Source organism: Pagrus major, chromosome 16 (genome assembly GCF_040436345.1).
Source record: "Pagrus major chromosome 16, Pma_NU_1.0".
Lineage (NCBI taxonomy): Eukaryota > Metazoa > Chordata > Actinopteri > Spariformes > Sparidae > Pagrus > Pagrus major.
Window position 1 is genome coordinate 21,102,795 of NC_133230.1, and position 16,123 is coordinate 21,118,917.

Here is a 16,123-nt window from a genome sequence, read left to right on the forward strand (position 1 = left end):
TGAGAAGCCAAATTACAGTTTAAGCACTGGGGGGGAACAACAACAAAGAAACTTGCAGGTTGTTAAATTAAAGCATGAAGGTTAATAAAGTACTGTTCTTGCTATGAGACATTTGTAATAAGAGAATGTTTTCTATTTCTGCCTTGGGCTGACTTGATGGATAAAACAATTTATTCTATGGGTGAGCAATATAACAGATTTTGTTTCAAAACATGGTAGATTTTAGAAATTGTGACACTATAGTACTCAGATTTATTCAGGGCACAGGAACAGTTCATCTGTATAGAGGCTAGTGTCTTTATTTCCACAGCTTGGAAGTCATGTAGTACTGTCAAACAACACAAAAAGGAGGACATTTTATATTCACACTTTTCCTGAAAAGGCTGAGCAACAATGAACAGAATAACTGAAAAGATATCATATAGATTGCTTTCAATAAAAAGTACATTTCTTTCTTAAATAGAATACTGAATTACTTTTTCTTAAATTCAATTTGTATCAAGTGACTCAGCACCATATGGTAAATGTGACTATAATCTGTAGCAATGGCCCCTTTAATAGGTTTTAATCATTACAATCATACAGCGGATATCTGATAATCAATTAGGCCAAACAGGATTTTTTCTACATATATATGTGTTCATATAATTCACTAACGGACTCTCAAGAGCAGTGAGGATTTGTTACCGTAAAAAAAAAAAAAAAGAGGCTGAATTATTCATAAAACTTTAATCTGGTGTCATGAAATGAAATTACATGAAATGTCTCTATATCAATTATGGAAGCAGATTACTGTGGACTTCTCTTTGATTACTAAATCTGTTTTAAAACAACTTTGAAAATAACGTATATTCCAGAAATGTTTCATCCATTACATACGTGCCTATATATGCGAGTAAAGGTTACGGTAAGATGTGGCCTTTTTTTTTTTTTTACACAAAAATGTGTAAAATCTCTGACCCATGCATGAACATTTCCAAATGAATGTACCTTCCAAAACAGCATAAATCAGCAATTATAACTTAGGACAAATCTGAATGTCTAACACAAAAAGAGAATGCAGAAAATTCACAGCATTACTGAGGAGAGAAATCAAATACATGAACTGATAACGGAAACATGTCAGTGTGTATCTGATGTTTGTCTTTATTGGAATGAGCCTCTTTGCAAATTACATTTTTCTCGGAGAAACTCATTCTCACAGCAGACAATCAAATTAAAACAAGGCGACTTGGGTTTACTATTCTTCATCTTCCTCCTCTTCCTCTTTTGACTGTCCCACTTCTCTAGACTCCAGCAGGGATTTCATCAGGGAGGGATTGGCTGCTCAGGCCTTCTTTGATTGTAGGAGGGTTGTTTGTGTGTGTGTGTGTGTGTGTGTGTGTGTGTGTGTGTGTGTGTGTGTGTGTGTGTGTGTGTGTGTGTGTGTGTGCGCCGCAGGAGCACTGGAGCACATTGTGCTCTATGACTGTGCTCTTTACTTTTTGGCCCACCACAGCTGGAGCAATCATCACAACATCTGCCACTCAAAGGCAAACATAACGTTAACCACCTCGAGGCTGCGGGCAATTTCTTCCAGGATGCAGTGCTGCTGCCACAGCTGGTTCAGCTTCCTGTAGCGCTCTGGGCAAAGGTGCAACGGATTGCCCCTTCTGGAAATTTAGAGACAGAAGGTGTCATTTATTCAAGGGTTTAACCAAGAAAACAAACAATTCCTTTGTTGCCTGTAGGAGGCAATGTCACCATGTCTGCATCTACAATTGTAAGCAGAAGTAATACTTATTCAGTACGTAACAAAGAAGCTACATCTCTTACACAAGATGAGGATCTGTCTCCCCATAGTCATCCAGGTAAGGAGCAGGGTATGTGCTTCCTCGAGTCTTACTGGCCATCAATACGATTTCACACTCTCTTATCCTGTAATCATGAAATTAAACTTTATTTATACAGCACATTTCATGCAAGAAAGAATACGATTGAGTCAAATAATGCAGTTTTAGGGCTGGAAAATCATTCTCTTGATCCCTCCCAGAATTTACACACCTGAGGAACATCCCCACTCCAGCACCACAGGTAGCGGCATGGGCGGTGCAAGCTCCCACATCTTCCCCATCCAGCTGGCTTAGACAGCAGGAGCTCTGAGAGCACAGCATGGCCCCACAAAACAGGCACAGGGTCGGATGCTTCCTTTCATCGTCTGTGGACTTGGGACACCTGCGGATAACAGAGGAAAGGAGCAGGTTGGACATCTCAAGCTGAGTTCCACTGAAAAGCTGTGATTGAGAAAAGACTTCAAGTGGCCACGTACTGAAAATGGCAGGCTTGATTGAGGAGAGCACTGTAATCCTCTGGAAGATCAATCAAACGATTCCTTCTCCTGGGGTATCTGGAGAAAGTTTATTAATCAATTATTGGGAGATGTTTTATTACAAAATAAAAGTAGGGCTGAAGGAATACGAAGTCTAAAGTTTACCTGACAGTCTGCATTTTGCCGTTCAGGGCTTTGGTTACAGCTGGGCTACCACACCACCTAATAAAGACAAAAGAAATTTTGAAACTGCTAACCTCTCCAGTGAATACTAAACGATCACTGATCACACTAACATTGCTCATATGTTTATCACCAACCTCTGCAGCAATGGAGTAACAGGGTCTCTGTGCTCCTGGAAGAGCTGGAACAGATCAGAGGGTAATGCCAAGTATTTGCACAGTGCCTCCATCTGTCCTTGAGGGGTAACTGCAAAGACCAAAAATGTCAGCTTCAGTTCATTAATCATCATGTGCAGTCTGTTATAAGGATTAAATACTTCAGTTTGACCTACCAGCAGCACTAAAGAGCTCCTCTGGTGGATGGACTCCTGTAAGGCAATTGAAAAAGAGAGCAGCACAGCGCAGAAAAGGTTCTATTCCTCTCTTCACTCTTTCTGCCACAGAGCTGCAAGACACATCTGGAATTAGCCTGGCGAGCAAACCACAGAACAACCTGTCAAACAAGCTGAAGGCAGGCTACACAATCATAAACACCTCTGGGCATGCAGCATGTGAAGGGACAATGTTTGCTTCAACTGAGAGGGCATTTGTTTCCATTACAAACAGGCAAGGTCGATTCCTATCAGGTTTGCTTATGAAGCAGGCTAAAAAAAAAAAAGGCTCAGTGAAAATTTTTTTGTAGGTAAAAGTCTAGATGCAGTTTATGGAAGGACAGCCCTTAGAAATGGGGACAAGAAGCATTTGTACCTTCCAGTGTGTTGTGACACTGTAGTGAGCAGCTCTGCTGCTGCTCTCGCCTCCTCTGTCTCTTCTCCACCCGCTACTGCAGGGAAATCTAGGCAGAAGTGGCACCATTATTTAATCATCATAATCATTGTTATTGAGCAGCATTCTTAGATAGATACAAGAAGTACTGTCAGACCAGAATGTATGGTTTGAGACATTTGCTGTTTGTACCTGTAGAAGACAGGAGGATCTGCAGCATGTGAGCCATGGTGACCAGATGCAGGATGTGCAGGTGGTTGTAGGCAGAGCTGACAGCGGACGGCTGTAGGTCTACAGCCTCCTCCTGGTACAGTGAGGGTATAGACAGCACTAACCCCACCTTACAAAACACACAAGAGCACATTAACAAAGTCTAGCACATTAAGTAAAAGTTTGAAGTTGTAAGAAACTTAAACAAGAATGATATATTTTAGGGGAAACCTACCAAGAGATGGAAGAAGTCGACCTCCAGAAGAGAAGGGGTGTTCTTTCTGCTCAAGACCGGAAGCAAAACTGGGGAAAGAGGTCGCACATATGACCACCAGGCTAATGGACATGAAGGCCTTTATTTACAGTAAAAAAGCACATGTCATAGGTGTTGGTGGAAAACCCAATGTGTTATATGAAAAGAAAAGCTGTACAACTACATCTAATAGATAAATATGATGTATTCTTAGATGAGCACATACCACCCAACATGTCGGTGAAGTGCCTTTGAATGACAGTCTGGGAGCTCTTAAGTCTCTGAGTTGCCGAAAACTGAACGATTGCCTTCAGACCTGCGAGCTAAAATAGAGAAACATCTCACAATACTGACGACAAAGCTAAACCCAAACCATTATTCATTACATGCATTATATGACAGGTTTTCACACATCAATATATGGCATCCAACCTGTCTGTTTTGCAAGGACCCAAACAGCGGCTTGTCCTCTGCCTGCAATATGTTTTCTGTGAAGACATGCAAAGATATTTTGAGAATAGCAAATAAATTAATCCAGACAGCGAGACACAATAAGCCAAGACTTACTGTACCTATGGCCTGAATAGTGAAGGCACACGTGTTCCAAGCCATTAGGGGCACACGTGGGCACAGCTCATTGGGTGCTGTCTGCAGTCCCACTCTGTGGACTGTGGTGGCGCACACAACCAGCATCTCCACTATGCTGTCCGAGAACTTTCTCCTATGACAAAAAAACCCCAAAAAACAGCAGAGAATTCAGATTGCTGCACTATAGGATAAAAAGTAATGAAGAAGGTGACAGTTTCACTTACGGTTCTTGTACTCCATAGCTCAGTATGGATCTAAAGTCTGGCTGGCTCTCTCCACACAACCCCGTGTCCGCATCAACACTACTTCCTTCTGTGTTGCAATCTGCACCAGAGATACAAAAGCATCAATTATCTCATCTCAGAAAAAACTGATGAATCAGAAGATGCAAATTGAAACATTTTCTGCAGATGATCCGAGGTCAGATGATTCTCTACATTTACGACATTTTGTGCATTTTTTCCATTTGTGGATCAGTTTTACACAGGTGACACTGTATGACAAAGAGCTGCAGTGGCTCAACCCAAAACCTCCAACACACGCATAAGCGGTGCCGCATAGAGAAATGCCTTTTCCTGTGACATTGCATTGTTGTCTTCTTACCATTGTCCTGAGTGACTGACTTGAGTCCTTTAACCCTGGCAGAGAGGATCTGGATCCAGCGAGGCAGGGTCAAATGCTGTCCAATTATCTCCGCATTTTCACTACAAACATTAAAACAAATATTCACATTACTTCTATATATTATGTCAATTGTAAATTGAGCCGAATTGGGTTTTACTAACTTACTAGTTAAACATTAGTGGTTCCAACGGTATAAGAGGTACAACAGTGTTGCACAGAGACTTGCACAGGGGACACAAGTACTCCCCATTCTCCAGGTCGATGATCAGCTCAGCATGGAGCCGGTTCCTGGTTGTGTTCTGAACAGCCTCAAAATATCTGAAAATTACAGAAAATAACAACTGTTGATTGTGCCTTCACACACACACACACCAGACACACATACAGACAAGAGGAGCACTGAAATAAAACTAATTATCAAACGTAATAACTCACTTCTGCCAACATGTGGCATGCATGACGTGTCCGCAGCTGCCAGTGTGGGTCCCAACTGCCAGTTCAGGGGGCATGAAGAGCGGATATGAGGTCCCTGTCCCTTTAAGGAATAAATATAATGAACATGTGCCTACATCTTCCCGATGAAACTGCAGCTGTTAAAAATTAAATGACATTATAGTAACTGGAGACTGACCATCTTCTTTGCTGGTCGGTATCTTTCCTCTGCACTGTGTCAGCACCGTGGACCTCTGGACACACGCAGTCAGTACCATGGCTTGAGCCTGGGCTGCCACTTCCTGTTCTTCCTGGCAAAGAATGCAGGTGAGCACCTCCCTGTCGGCTGGAGTGGACCCTCGGTGGGGCCCGACGGCTACACACAGCTCCATGTGCTCCATTGCACAGCTAGACGAATTAGCATAACCCAAAGAATTAGTCAAATTATTGGTTTGGATCTCATGCCAGCTAGACACAATCACAAACGTGATTTTTTAAATGATCCTCCTCACCTCTCAGTAGCTGAAACAGGCTCTCCTTGTGTCCCGCTCTCTGGCATGTTGTCATACAGCATCTTGTTTGACTCAATGAAGTTCTTCTGCATCTCTGACATCTGGGCCATAATCTTCTGCCGGTGGAGTTTGGCTGCCTCTGCCTTCCTTTTGCGCTCAGCTTTCTCTTTGTCCTGAGCACTCTGGAATAATAACAATTCAGACAGCAACATGTTTCTGTTAATTCAACTCGATTTCTTATAGTTTCAGAGGAGGGCATGACTAATCGCTGGATTGTGTTTGGCATCTAGAACTCCTCTTATAAAACCAAATGAATGATGGTGAGTCAGTGGGATGTTGTAACAGGAAGGTTGTGTCAAGACAGAACAGCTCTGAGCTCTTCAACAAGGTGCCTTTTATTTTGTATAATTACTCATTTGGTATTTAGGTACTTTTATAATCTTATTTTTACATTTCCTGACCACTCCATTCCCAAAACTTGACAAATTTTATGTTGGAGACAATGAAGCTCTCTTGAAAATGTTATAGTTAACAGAGCCCAGTGCTCTCTTTGTAAAAGGCGCTTAATTAAAGAACTGAACCTATCAGTACAGCATTCATGCAAGCAAGAGTGAAGTCAAATCAGTTTCAAACATGTTTAAATTCATCGGCCATTGTTCTCTTACCTCTTCGGGCTTGGTTGCTTCTACGCTCATGGAAGCTGTTGGACTGGACTTCTCTCTAAGGCACTTGATAATTTCAAACATCTAGCAGAAAAGACATTCATATAAAAAGGTAAAGGTAATTTCAAAACAAATTCATCGCTCTACAAAAACGATAAAAACTGTTATATGATGCAAATGATGAAAATGCAGAACAGCCTACCTGTAGAACCCATTTGACCATGTCTTTCTGAGCTTCGAGGGAAGGTACAGCCTTAATCTTGGACAACAAGAGGAACACTGACTTGCCGTGTTCTGAACCGATTTCTGGAACAACAGAAGAGATATTAATGTCACAAAATCCACACAACCAAACCAGTTTATAGCTTTATGAATATGAACTAAACAACAAAACAATTAGTTTTCACTCACTGCGGGCCTTGAGACTGAAATCAAAGGTCACTTCCTCCACAGTGCTATCCTCAAGCTGGGTTTTCTCTTCAAGCAATGCCTGACCTATCAAGTGCAGGGCCTGTGTGGTAAATGCATGCATTTCATTATTGCAAGTGGTTTCAGTAATAAGTATCAAAGGTTGATCAAGGTCGACTCTGAAGGATGTAACATGTACCCTCTGGATCATGGCTTCTGTCCAATGAGTGGCTCGGTCCTCTGCAGCTCTCTGCAGGACGCGTCTCAGGACGTGGATGATAATGTCACAGCAGAGAAGACGCACTATGCTGGAAAAAGCTGGGCAGAAGGCCGGGGGTACCGGAGGACGCAGAGCTGAAAACAAAAAGAAAGCGCATTAGTAGAGCTGAAGATCATCATATCTTCAAGTTGTACGGGGGCCTGTGCAGAGCCAAGATGTCGTTCACCTTTATCATTGCTCTCCTGAGTCCTCCTCTTTTTCTGAGACTCTTCTGCCTACAACAAGTGAAAGATAAGAATGAAATCAGGACTATTCAAAAGAAATTGTGTACATTTAATGTAAAAATGGTGAGACGCTGCTTTACCTTGCTGTGCTGTGATCTTGAATAATGGTAGAAAAAGGGGTTGAATTCTACCAGACGTTCTTTTTTAACTTCATACAATCCATGTCCTGAAACCCCTGGTTTTCTAAAAACAGAAGAGACAGATTAAATCCACTGAGAAATGACTGTTATAATAGAACTCATACAGTAAGCTGTGTCACAGTCTTTACATACTTGAAGGTAGCAACTTTGGTAATTACAGCCTCCAGGCCTGTTTCATGGCTCTCCTGCAAAGAAAATGTTTTGAACTCATTTAGAAACAATAATTCTCTCATAACAACTAAGAATTAACTTTTTAAATTAGAGATAATATGTAGTTTACATTCTCCGGTAGACCTTTGACCAGACTACTATGAGCCATGGGCTCAATGCACAGCAGGTGGATAACCTCCCTCATTGTCACATCCTCTTTGGTCACCTGACTGACACCTGGGGCATAGCGCTCACCTGGAAACACAACACTGGTCAGACACTGTTGCATGATTCAAAACTCTACCAACTAACACCTCAAGTTTGATTAGTGGACCGTACCAATGATGACGATGAGGAGGTAGAGCATCTCTTCTGTCAGTCGATTCCACTGAATCAATTCATCCTGCAAGTTGAGTTTATTTTCATCAGTGTTTGGTGGCACCAAATATTTTTTTCCTAAGTAATTATTAGAGTATTGCTTACCTGGTCTTTGCTTGAACAACTCCCATTAAAATAATCAAAGAGCTCAAATCTCAACAAGATCAGCATGAGGAAGTGGTTGGCATCCATTTTGGAAGCAGCTATCTGTAAACAATTTTTGGAGAGGGTCATATATCAGAAAATTGTATATATATATATATTAGGTCAAAGTTAAGAGCATGAGAGAAATCCGACGTCTGACTGCCACCGACCTGAAGCATGAGAATGTCCTTATCGTACATCTCGTCCCTGCATTTTACGTCCTGATAGTAGTAGACCTGATGAGGTGAAACAACAACATGCATTAATTGATAAGCAAATAATAACAGCGAGCATACAGAATGAAAACAATGCCCTGAACTTCCATAGAAAAAAGTAGTATGAGTATACCTGGCTGACCAATGACAGCCCGTTTCTCCTCCACATTTCAGCTGACACCTGTGCAGCCAGCACCACACAGCGCAGAGGATGCTCTGCCAGCTGGGTGTAGTCAAAGCTCTCCTGCAACACACCACCAGAAAAATCAAGACAAACTTCATTCCATAAACACAACAACACAGCAAACACTGAATATCTGCTTGCTGACTCACTGGCACCAGCTGCTCCCTACACATTTAAATCAGTGTTTGTTTGTTTGATTTTTCACTTACAGGATCATCCAGACGTTCAATCGCCCCTCCTCTGCACAGAAGTACATACAGGCCTGAGGATGACAGTGTACAGAGAGGTAAGTTCACAGTTGACAGGAAAATACACCAATAACTCAAAGAGAGTCTCAGATATTATATATAGTCCTCCTACCAGCCAGTAGCCTGGAGATGGGTAGATGTATGCTGACAGGCTGCTGAGACACTTTGTACGGGCGAACATGGAGGATGTGCTTGCACATATAGTAGTCAGTGGCTTCCCTGTGGAAGGGCTGGTTATTGCACTCCATCAGGACTTTGTGGCACTCTTTAAAAGCAAGGAGCAAGAGCTCATCCTGGTGGGGAAACAAGCAATATTTAACCACAGGAAAAGTGAAGGGTAAGTGAGCAGGTTTTATAGGGACATTATTTCCTCAAATAAAAACCAGGAGTCAACCAATGGCAGAGTTTCGAATCCCGGTCAACAAAAATAAAAACAACGCCTAAGCATAATAAACATTTCTATTGCTTTAATTTAAATACTTCAACAGTATAATTGTGCTATTTTCATCCCTTTGTTGTTCTGGATTAATTATCTAAATAGATATTGTCCAATTTCAGGTGTTTATCAGCCAAACTGTGTTTTTTGTGCCACAAGATGGCAGTGTCATGACCCTCTACAGTTGAGGTAAATAAAAGGTCCTGGTCACTATTTGAGGAAATACTGTACTGTATGCTACCGCTATTTTTTGGGATAATTCTATTGTTTGATGGACAAACTGAACTCACATCAGAGGAACACCAGTCCTGAAACATAGCAAGAATGTGGCGCAGCTGGATCTGAAGAGAAAAGCCAGCTTCCCATTCTGGCTCCACTGCAATGTGTTGACCAAACTGGCGCTTCACCTCCTCCATACCCTGATAAACGAAAGTGAAAGAGTGCCAGGGTTCATAAATATCTGGTTTGTCGCCATCAAAGATTAAATCAGGGTAGAGTAGAGTGAAGTTTTACCTGCATGCATTTGAGAAGCCCAAGAAAGACTTTGAGTCCCTCTATGAACTGTGTCCGCAGCTCGTCAGTCCATATTGAGGGTTTACTGATGAGAATATACCTGAGAGAGAAACAAGTTACATCTTAGATAAAGACCAAAATAAGTAAGAAACAAAGACTTGGTTAAATTGCTTCCTGTTTACTAACCTGAGGTCGTGGAAGATGACCTGGATGCGCGAGAACTTGTCTGAGTTGTAGCCGAGGAAGAAGAAGCGATTGTTGACATCCAGATGTTCATGCAGCAATTCCATGACTGTATCAACTATCACTTTAATGACATTGGCCTCTTTGATCAGCTGTCTTGCCTGTAGGTGGAACAGGAATGTGAGAAAAAAGAAGCACAAACATTAAAAATCATATTAACCTCACTAAGATATAATTGATGCGGTAACAAAACACACTTACCAATGTGGGTACCGTAAATATCTGAACAGACAGAGCAGTGATGGATATACTCCTCTCATGATCATCATTTATGAAGTCCTTTTGCAGCTGCTTAAAGTGCTGAAAAAGAAAAAAGATAGTTAGATAGATAGCAAATGAAAGGCAAAAACTGTTTTTGAAAATCCCCTTTTTTACCTTTGTGAACTCAATTGCGAAGAGCCTCTTGAACTCTGTCTCCATTAGCATGCTAGAGAAAATCAGTTCATGTACTATCTTGCGAGCACCTTGAGAAAATCAGAAAAAATCTTCTCGTTAGTGTCATGTGGAATCAAGTTAGGACTGAGCTTGTACTCTGAATAAAAATCAAGCTACTTGCCTTTGAACATCCGGGCATCGTGCAGCATGAGTCTGCTGATGAGGCAAGGCTGGTCGCTGTCTGGATCTGTCTCCAGTGCCACCTGACAGAAGGCCTGCCTGAAGCCCACTGTGCAAGACACACATATAGGGTCATGCAACTGTGCATGGACAACTGAGCATTTAGGTGTAGACACGTTTTCTAAAAAAGGTATAAGTCAAGGGTGCACAATCAATAAATAAATCTGTGAAATTTGTGTGATGGCAATGACGGCAGCACCTGAGTAACTGATGATCTTCTGGAACCAGGAGCCGAGGCGCAGTGCAAAAGTCTGATGAGCCATCACTGCTGCATGAAGGATCTCCACACGTAGTGGCTGCAGGGAAATGTGCTCGGAGTTGGACTGCAACACAGCAGTGAAAGAGTTAGAGCTCATTTACAGATACAAAAAACTGGACAATAATCTTTCTCAATTTATAAATCATGAATCATATCTCTATGGTTTTTAGGGTCAGTGGCTGGTGTTTACCCTGATGAGATCCTTCGCTTGCTGGCAGGAACGAAGAGTTCCTCTCTTTACTGCCCGCCGGCCCTGTGCAACAATTAACAACAACAATTAACAAATATAACATAATGGTATAATCTGCAATGGATATCATGAATAAAATCATTGAAACAGGACTTCATAGAATTGTTAAAAGGAAAGTCAAAAGCAAATAAAACCAAAAATACCTCCTTATCAATAAGTGCTGTGTGTGTCTGTGCTTCAGCCTCATTACAGTTAACGGAGCGCTGCAGGGTGTAGATCACATGGTCGTACGAGTGGTGCTCATCGTTGTACAGTACACAGTAGTATGCATTGTCTTTTGTCCTGCATGGATGAAGACATGATGAAAGTTAAGTTGAGTGCTTTGCATATGAAATTATGTATTTGCATGTGGTCAGACAGGCTGTACCGAGGCTGGAGTTCAGCTGACAGCTCCGAGTTCTCCTCCCACACCAACAAATCCGTGACGTAGTGCAGCAGCCCCCGGAACAGCTTCCCAGCACGCTGGTATATCTCAGGCTCCAACAAACACTCATCCTGCACAAAATGAGAGAATCACACCAGGCTTAATTTATTGAGCAGGTCTCTTGTACAAAAAGTAGCATACTTAAAACTTGGTCTCCAATGAATTAGAGACATTTATCACACTTTTTGTACAAAAAACCTACTTTTAGTGACATTAATATTTAACCTGGAGTGATTTAATAAATGCGTGGCTATGATTGCTTGTTTTTTTCTAATATTGTAACTTTCCAAGATTAAGACATTAAGAAAAAAATCTGCCTTCAATAAAAATGTTAAACTTTGCAGGAACTGAAGCTAGTCTGACTCTGACAAAGTTTGTTATGATAAACTTTATTAATTCCCTATTTCCTGTGTTGCCAGCAGTGACTCTCCAACATGACAAGGAAGTGGTCCAAATATTTGGCTTAATAAGAGCTTCAGAAGCTGCTGGCCTAGTAAAGTCAATATCAAATTCCCTGAGAGCAAACATTTCACATTGCAGCCAAGTATTTCATACAAATGTCCGACATTTGACACACAAACCAAACAAATCGTACAGCGAGTCTGTGTATTTACACCAGTCTCTACGTCACACTACTGTCTGAGAACAAGCACTGGAATCCACCACGATCTAAACAACAAGGGATCTGAAACAGCATGTTTAGTGTGGGGATGCTTTCATGTGTCACTGCCTGTTAAGCACAGGTTCAGATCTGGTGTAGAAAACACAAAGCAGCCTCTCAGTGATGCCTCTGTTAATAGAAGCACCTGCTGTTTACGGAAACAAGCACAGAGCTGTCACACTGTACATCTGTTCAAAGCCCAGCATGATCTTATCAGAGGAAAACCTGATCGGCAAAGAAAGGCCTGGCAAACAACTGCTGAACAGTAACAACCAATCATCAAAAGCAGTATGGTAGGAGAAGGTGTAAACTGGATACATCCCTGCACAGTTTTCCACCAGTGTACGCATTCAATCACCATCCCAATCTTTTAACCTTGTCATAAATTTCCTAAGTTGGTGCAGGTCAACACAGTGCTTTTCTTTCTCGTTTCCGGAACCAAAGCTAAAGCCAAGAGACCAGCATCCAGGACTTAGATGGGAAAATAAGCATTCTGGGGTTCACTGACACAGAAAGGGACAAGTACGCCCCTCCCACATCCCTCTTTTCCGCTCTATTATGTAACTCACCGTTACCATGGCAGTGGCTGCCCCTGGGTCGTGTTTGGAGCAACAGGGGCCGATCTTCCAGGCTTCTTCATCCCCACAATCACAGAAGCCCCCGCCTGATGACGCGTGCATCTGGGAAAAAAGTGCACATACTATATGTCACTGAGGGCATGGATACACAGAGCAGCAGTTAAGTTATACAACTGTTCTTTAACTGTGGGAATATGTTATTATACAACACTGGCGTTCCAACAAGAAAGGCCAAATACAAGTCTGACAATGAATGAATCAAGCATAGCTCTAAGTGTATTGAGAAATGTGCTGTGTTTTTTCTCGAAGATTAAGAGGTGAAGAGGAGGGTAATAAAGCTGTCGGGAGTGAATTACAGACTAGTGATTGACAAAAGCAAGGTTTAGTGCTTTAGTATGAGTGGCCCAGTACAGAGATGTCAAATCAGAACAGAAACCCCTTTTTGAGTGACTTTCCCATTTATACAAGGGTAACAATCTGACTGTGACCGATTAATATACTCAAATAAAACATGTGAAATTCATTAAAAAAATTTGAACTTTTATATTGAAACCAACCTTGTAACGATGGCTTTTGTGCACGCTATCCTGGAAGCAGTCCATGCACATGATACATGTAGGATCGATTGCACAATCCCTGCAGAAAGGTTGAAGAGGATTTGTTACTTGATGGAGCAAATGTCAACAAAGGCGTATCCTCTGAGGCTAAGGACATGCCACTCAAGTTGCTGTATAAATCTCTCCAGCATCAAACAAATGTATTTACTTCAATGTGAATATCCACAGTGCCAGGTAGGGGTGGGCAATCTGACAATGTGAGATTGTAACCAATCTTACAGGCACCCACAATACACTTTTTGGGACAGTCACATAGATACTTGAACAAACTAAATCGAGCAATGTAGGCAACAAGATGACTGTATTGATTAGGCGAATCGAGTGGCTCTTCCTTGGGTGACGCATTGTAATAAATGCAACGTTAGTTATCGCTAGATGATGAGCTGGAGCCAAAAACAAACTGTCCGTCTGTGCCTGATGCCTGTTCATAGTAAATACCTAACACACCACTGACCTGTATTATTTCTAATTATGTAAAAATGTACCAGTGATATCTTAAATACAACTCATGCTGACCTAGAATGTAAATGACAGCTTTGAGAAGGAAATTGAGAAAAACTAGTGCAAAAACTGATGAAAGAACAGCTCCACATATCTATGTGAGTGGCTTCACGTCACTCAGGTCCACTCAAACACTGCCCTACACTGAAACCTGAGAGGGTCTACTCATTAACTATTCATTTTTAACACTTAGCCTAAATTATGTGGGGTTGTTGTGTAATTAGATCGCTACAGAATTAAAACCTATTGAGGCCAAACTATTTCTGCCAAAAGAACTTAATGATTATTCATTATGTACTATCAGAATATTCTTGTCTCTGGCTTTATGTCTCATCCAGTAACCCCAGGTTCCAGCTGGGCTGTTATTTTTTGATATCTACTACTAGTAGTTAAATCAGCGCAAATATTAGTCACTGATAACAGCAAATAAAGATCCAGTCCTTTATCATATCTAATATTATTACTGCTGTTATAACTAATTTATTGCAGGAGATCAGAGGGTCTATTCAGACCTGCAGGAGTAGACAGTCTCTCCCTCTTTGAAGACACGTCCACAGAGCTGGGAGGAGGTGCAGGCCTGCTTGAGCTTCTCCAGACCCTCCTCAGGATCCTCTCCAAACAGGAAACACTCCAGAGGATGGAAGAGTCGACTCTGCATGAGCTCCTCCTCCTCCTGGGGGCTGTGCTCTGTCTTCAGGCAGAAGATCTGAGGCACCTGCTCCTTCAGGTAGCGGAGCAGCTCCGCCCTGCTGTCTGCAGCCTCCAGCCATTCCTGCGGGACGAAAGAGAACAAGGTCAAGACTTGTTTAGTAATGACTCACATCCGTCTCCACCTAGTGACACTTAACAGCACATGGTAGGATACTCTTCTCATAGTGATGCCCAGATAAATATTTGCCTTTTCGCACTGCGTCGTGGTACAGATCAATCAATCAATTTAACCTTCGAAATCTTGTTTTTGATTAAAAAAATAAATAAATTATGAAGACATAAACTTTTTGGTTGAGAGCAGAACAAGTATTTTTAAATATCATTTTTGCATTGACTGCTGATGCAACCAGCTGCCTTTTCACATTGTTTTTCTTTTGAAATCAGAATTGGGGGAACAAAAAACACGGCTGTTTCACTTTCACACTGCCTGTGCTGGCTGGCAGAGGAATGAAAAACCACCATGTTCACGGGGTTTTTTTTACTGGTGAAGCAAGAATCTATGACACAAGAATGACTAGTATTAGTACCATCTATACAATTTATTTCACAATATATGTCAGAGCACAAGTCAAAAGGAGTGTTGCTTTGGTTTCCATTGTACAAAAAAATCTTATGAGTAACTTGAAGCTAAACTTTGATACTTTATTATACTCAGTACTAAAGTAATAAGTGTGAATGACACTTGGGCTGACTCCATCAAATATGTGATTGTTTTATGGCTGATTTTCTACCCCTTTTGTATGCTTTTATTTCTTTTGGTCCTATGCTGGCAGTAATACTTACTGTAGGTTTTCTAATGTGTTTAATTTACAGCATGTTTTTAATGCATAGCCTCATGCCAACTCATGTTCAGGCGCTTTGTACAAAAGCGACCACCAAAATACCAAAGGATGGAGAATAACACACCACAGAGACCACTGCCATATTTGTCGACTGTGTTATCGACTCTAACAAGCCCCGAGTCCAAAACAAACAATACACTCACTGTAGGTGAGCAATAAATGCAGTATCCTCTGCAGAGGCATTTTAACCAGTTAGGTAGCTAGCACATGAGCTAACTACGAATGATAGCCTGGTGGGCAGACACCGTTTAACTGCGCAGTCACACTATACTGTACAAATTAATTAACACGTTATACTTCAGTGTTTAGTCCCTGAGTCTCGGTGACCACTGTCAGCGATATTTGTTATTTGAAAATCGTACCTTGCTGAGCTCCAGTCCGTCTACAGATTGATCACCCTCCGCCATATTCCATTTGCCGTAAAGGAGGAAGCGTCGGTAGGAGACTGTTCCACTTGCAACGGGAAAGCTTTTGCGACGCTATCAGGATATAATAAAAATAGTCCTTTGAGGATTGGTGTCTTTAGGTGGAGTAGTTACATTGCTCTATGCGTCCCACACAGCCAC

General features: G+C 41.6%; 1 protein-coding gene across 2 annotated transcripts; it reads right to left on the reverse strand.

The window, feature by feature from the left end:
* Positions 1–283: 283 nt before the first annotated feature.
* ubr1 (ubiquitin protein ligase E3 component n-recognin 1) lies at positions 284–16,048 on the reverse strand. Of its 2 annotated transcripts, none has more exons than XM_073483460.1 (47): positions 15,920–16,048; positions 14,517–14,776; positions 13,444–13,522; positions 12,878–12,988; positions 11,591–11,718; positions 11,367–11,505; positions 11,164–11,226; positions 10,914–11,037; positions 10,656–10,763; positions 10,475–10,563; positions 10,301–10,399; positions 10,043–10,200; positions 9,857–9,956; positions 9,634–9,762; positions 9,020–9,200; positions 8,869–8,921; positions 8,609–8,719; positions 8,431–8,496; positions 8,222–8,323; positions 8,078–8,141; positions 7,869–7,993; positions 7,721–7,773; positions 7,529–7,631; positions 7,391–7,439; positions 7,144–7,298; positions 6,948–7,047; positions 6,739–6,842; positions 6,540–6,620; positions 5,875–6,056; positions 5,562–5,770; positions 5,366–5,465; positions 5,096–5,248; positions 4,910–5,010; positions 4,531–4,630; positions 4,291–4,439; positions 4,151–4,206; positions 3,945–4,041; positions 3,701–3,768; positions 3,448–3,595; positions 3,238–3,325; positions 2,823–2,935; positions 2,629–2,737; positions 2,474–2,530; positions 2,309–2,386; positions 2,044–2,214; positions 1,816–1,917; positions 284–1,652 (listed from the first exon to the last, which is right to left on the reverse strand). In XM_073483460.1, the coding sequence occupies exons 1-47, from the start codon at positions 15,962–15,964 to the stop codon at positions 1,511–1,513; spliced, it is 5,202 nt and encodes a 1,733-aa protein (XP_073339561.1). In that variant the 5' UTR covers positions 15,965–16,048; the 3' UTR covers positions 284–1,510. The 2 variants fall into 2 exon arrangements, with proteins under 2 accessions (XP_073339561.1, XP_073339559.1); XM_073483458.1 differs by having other exon boundaries at positions 2,823–2,959.
* Between the last annotated feature and the right edge of the window lie 75 nt (positions 16,049–16,123).

Coding starts and splice junctions, on each gene's coding strand:
- ubr1 (XM_073483458.1), bottom strand. CDS start 15,964: ATGGCGGAGGGTGATCAATCTGTAGACGGACTGGAGCTCAGCAAG. Junction 11,506..11,590: donor TCAGCTGAACTCCAGCCTCG/GTACAGCCTGTC, acceptor TCATCCATGCAG/GACAAAAGACAATGCATACT. Junction 2,960..3,237: donor GTGTCACAACACACTGGAAG/GTACAAATGCTT, acceptor TTTGCTCGCCAG/GCTAATTCCAGATGTGTCTT.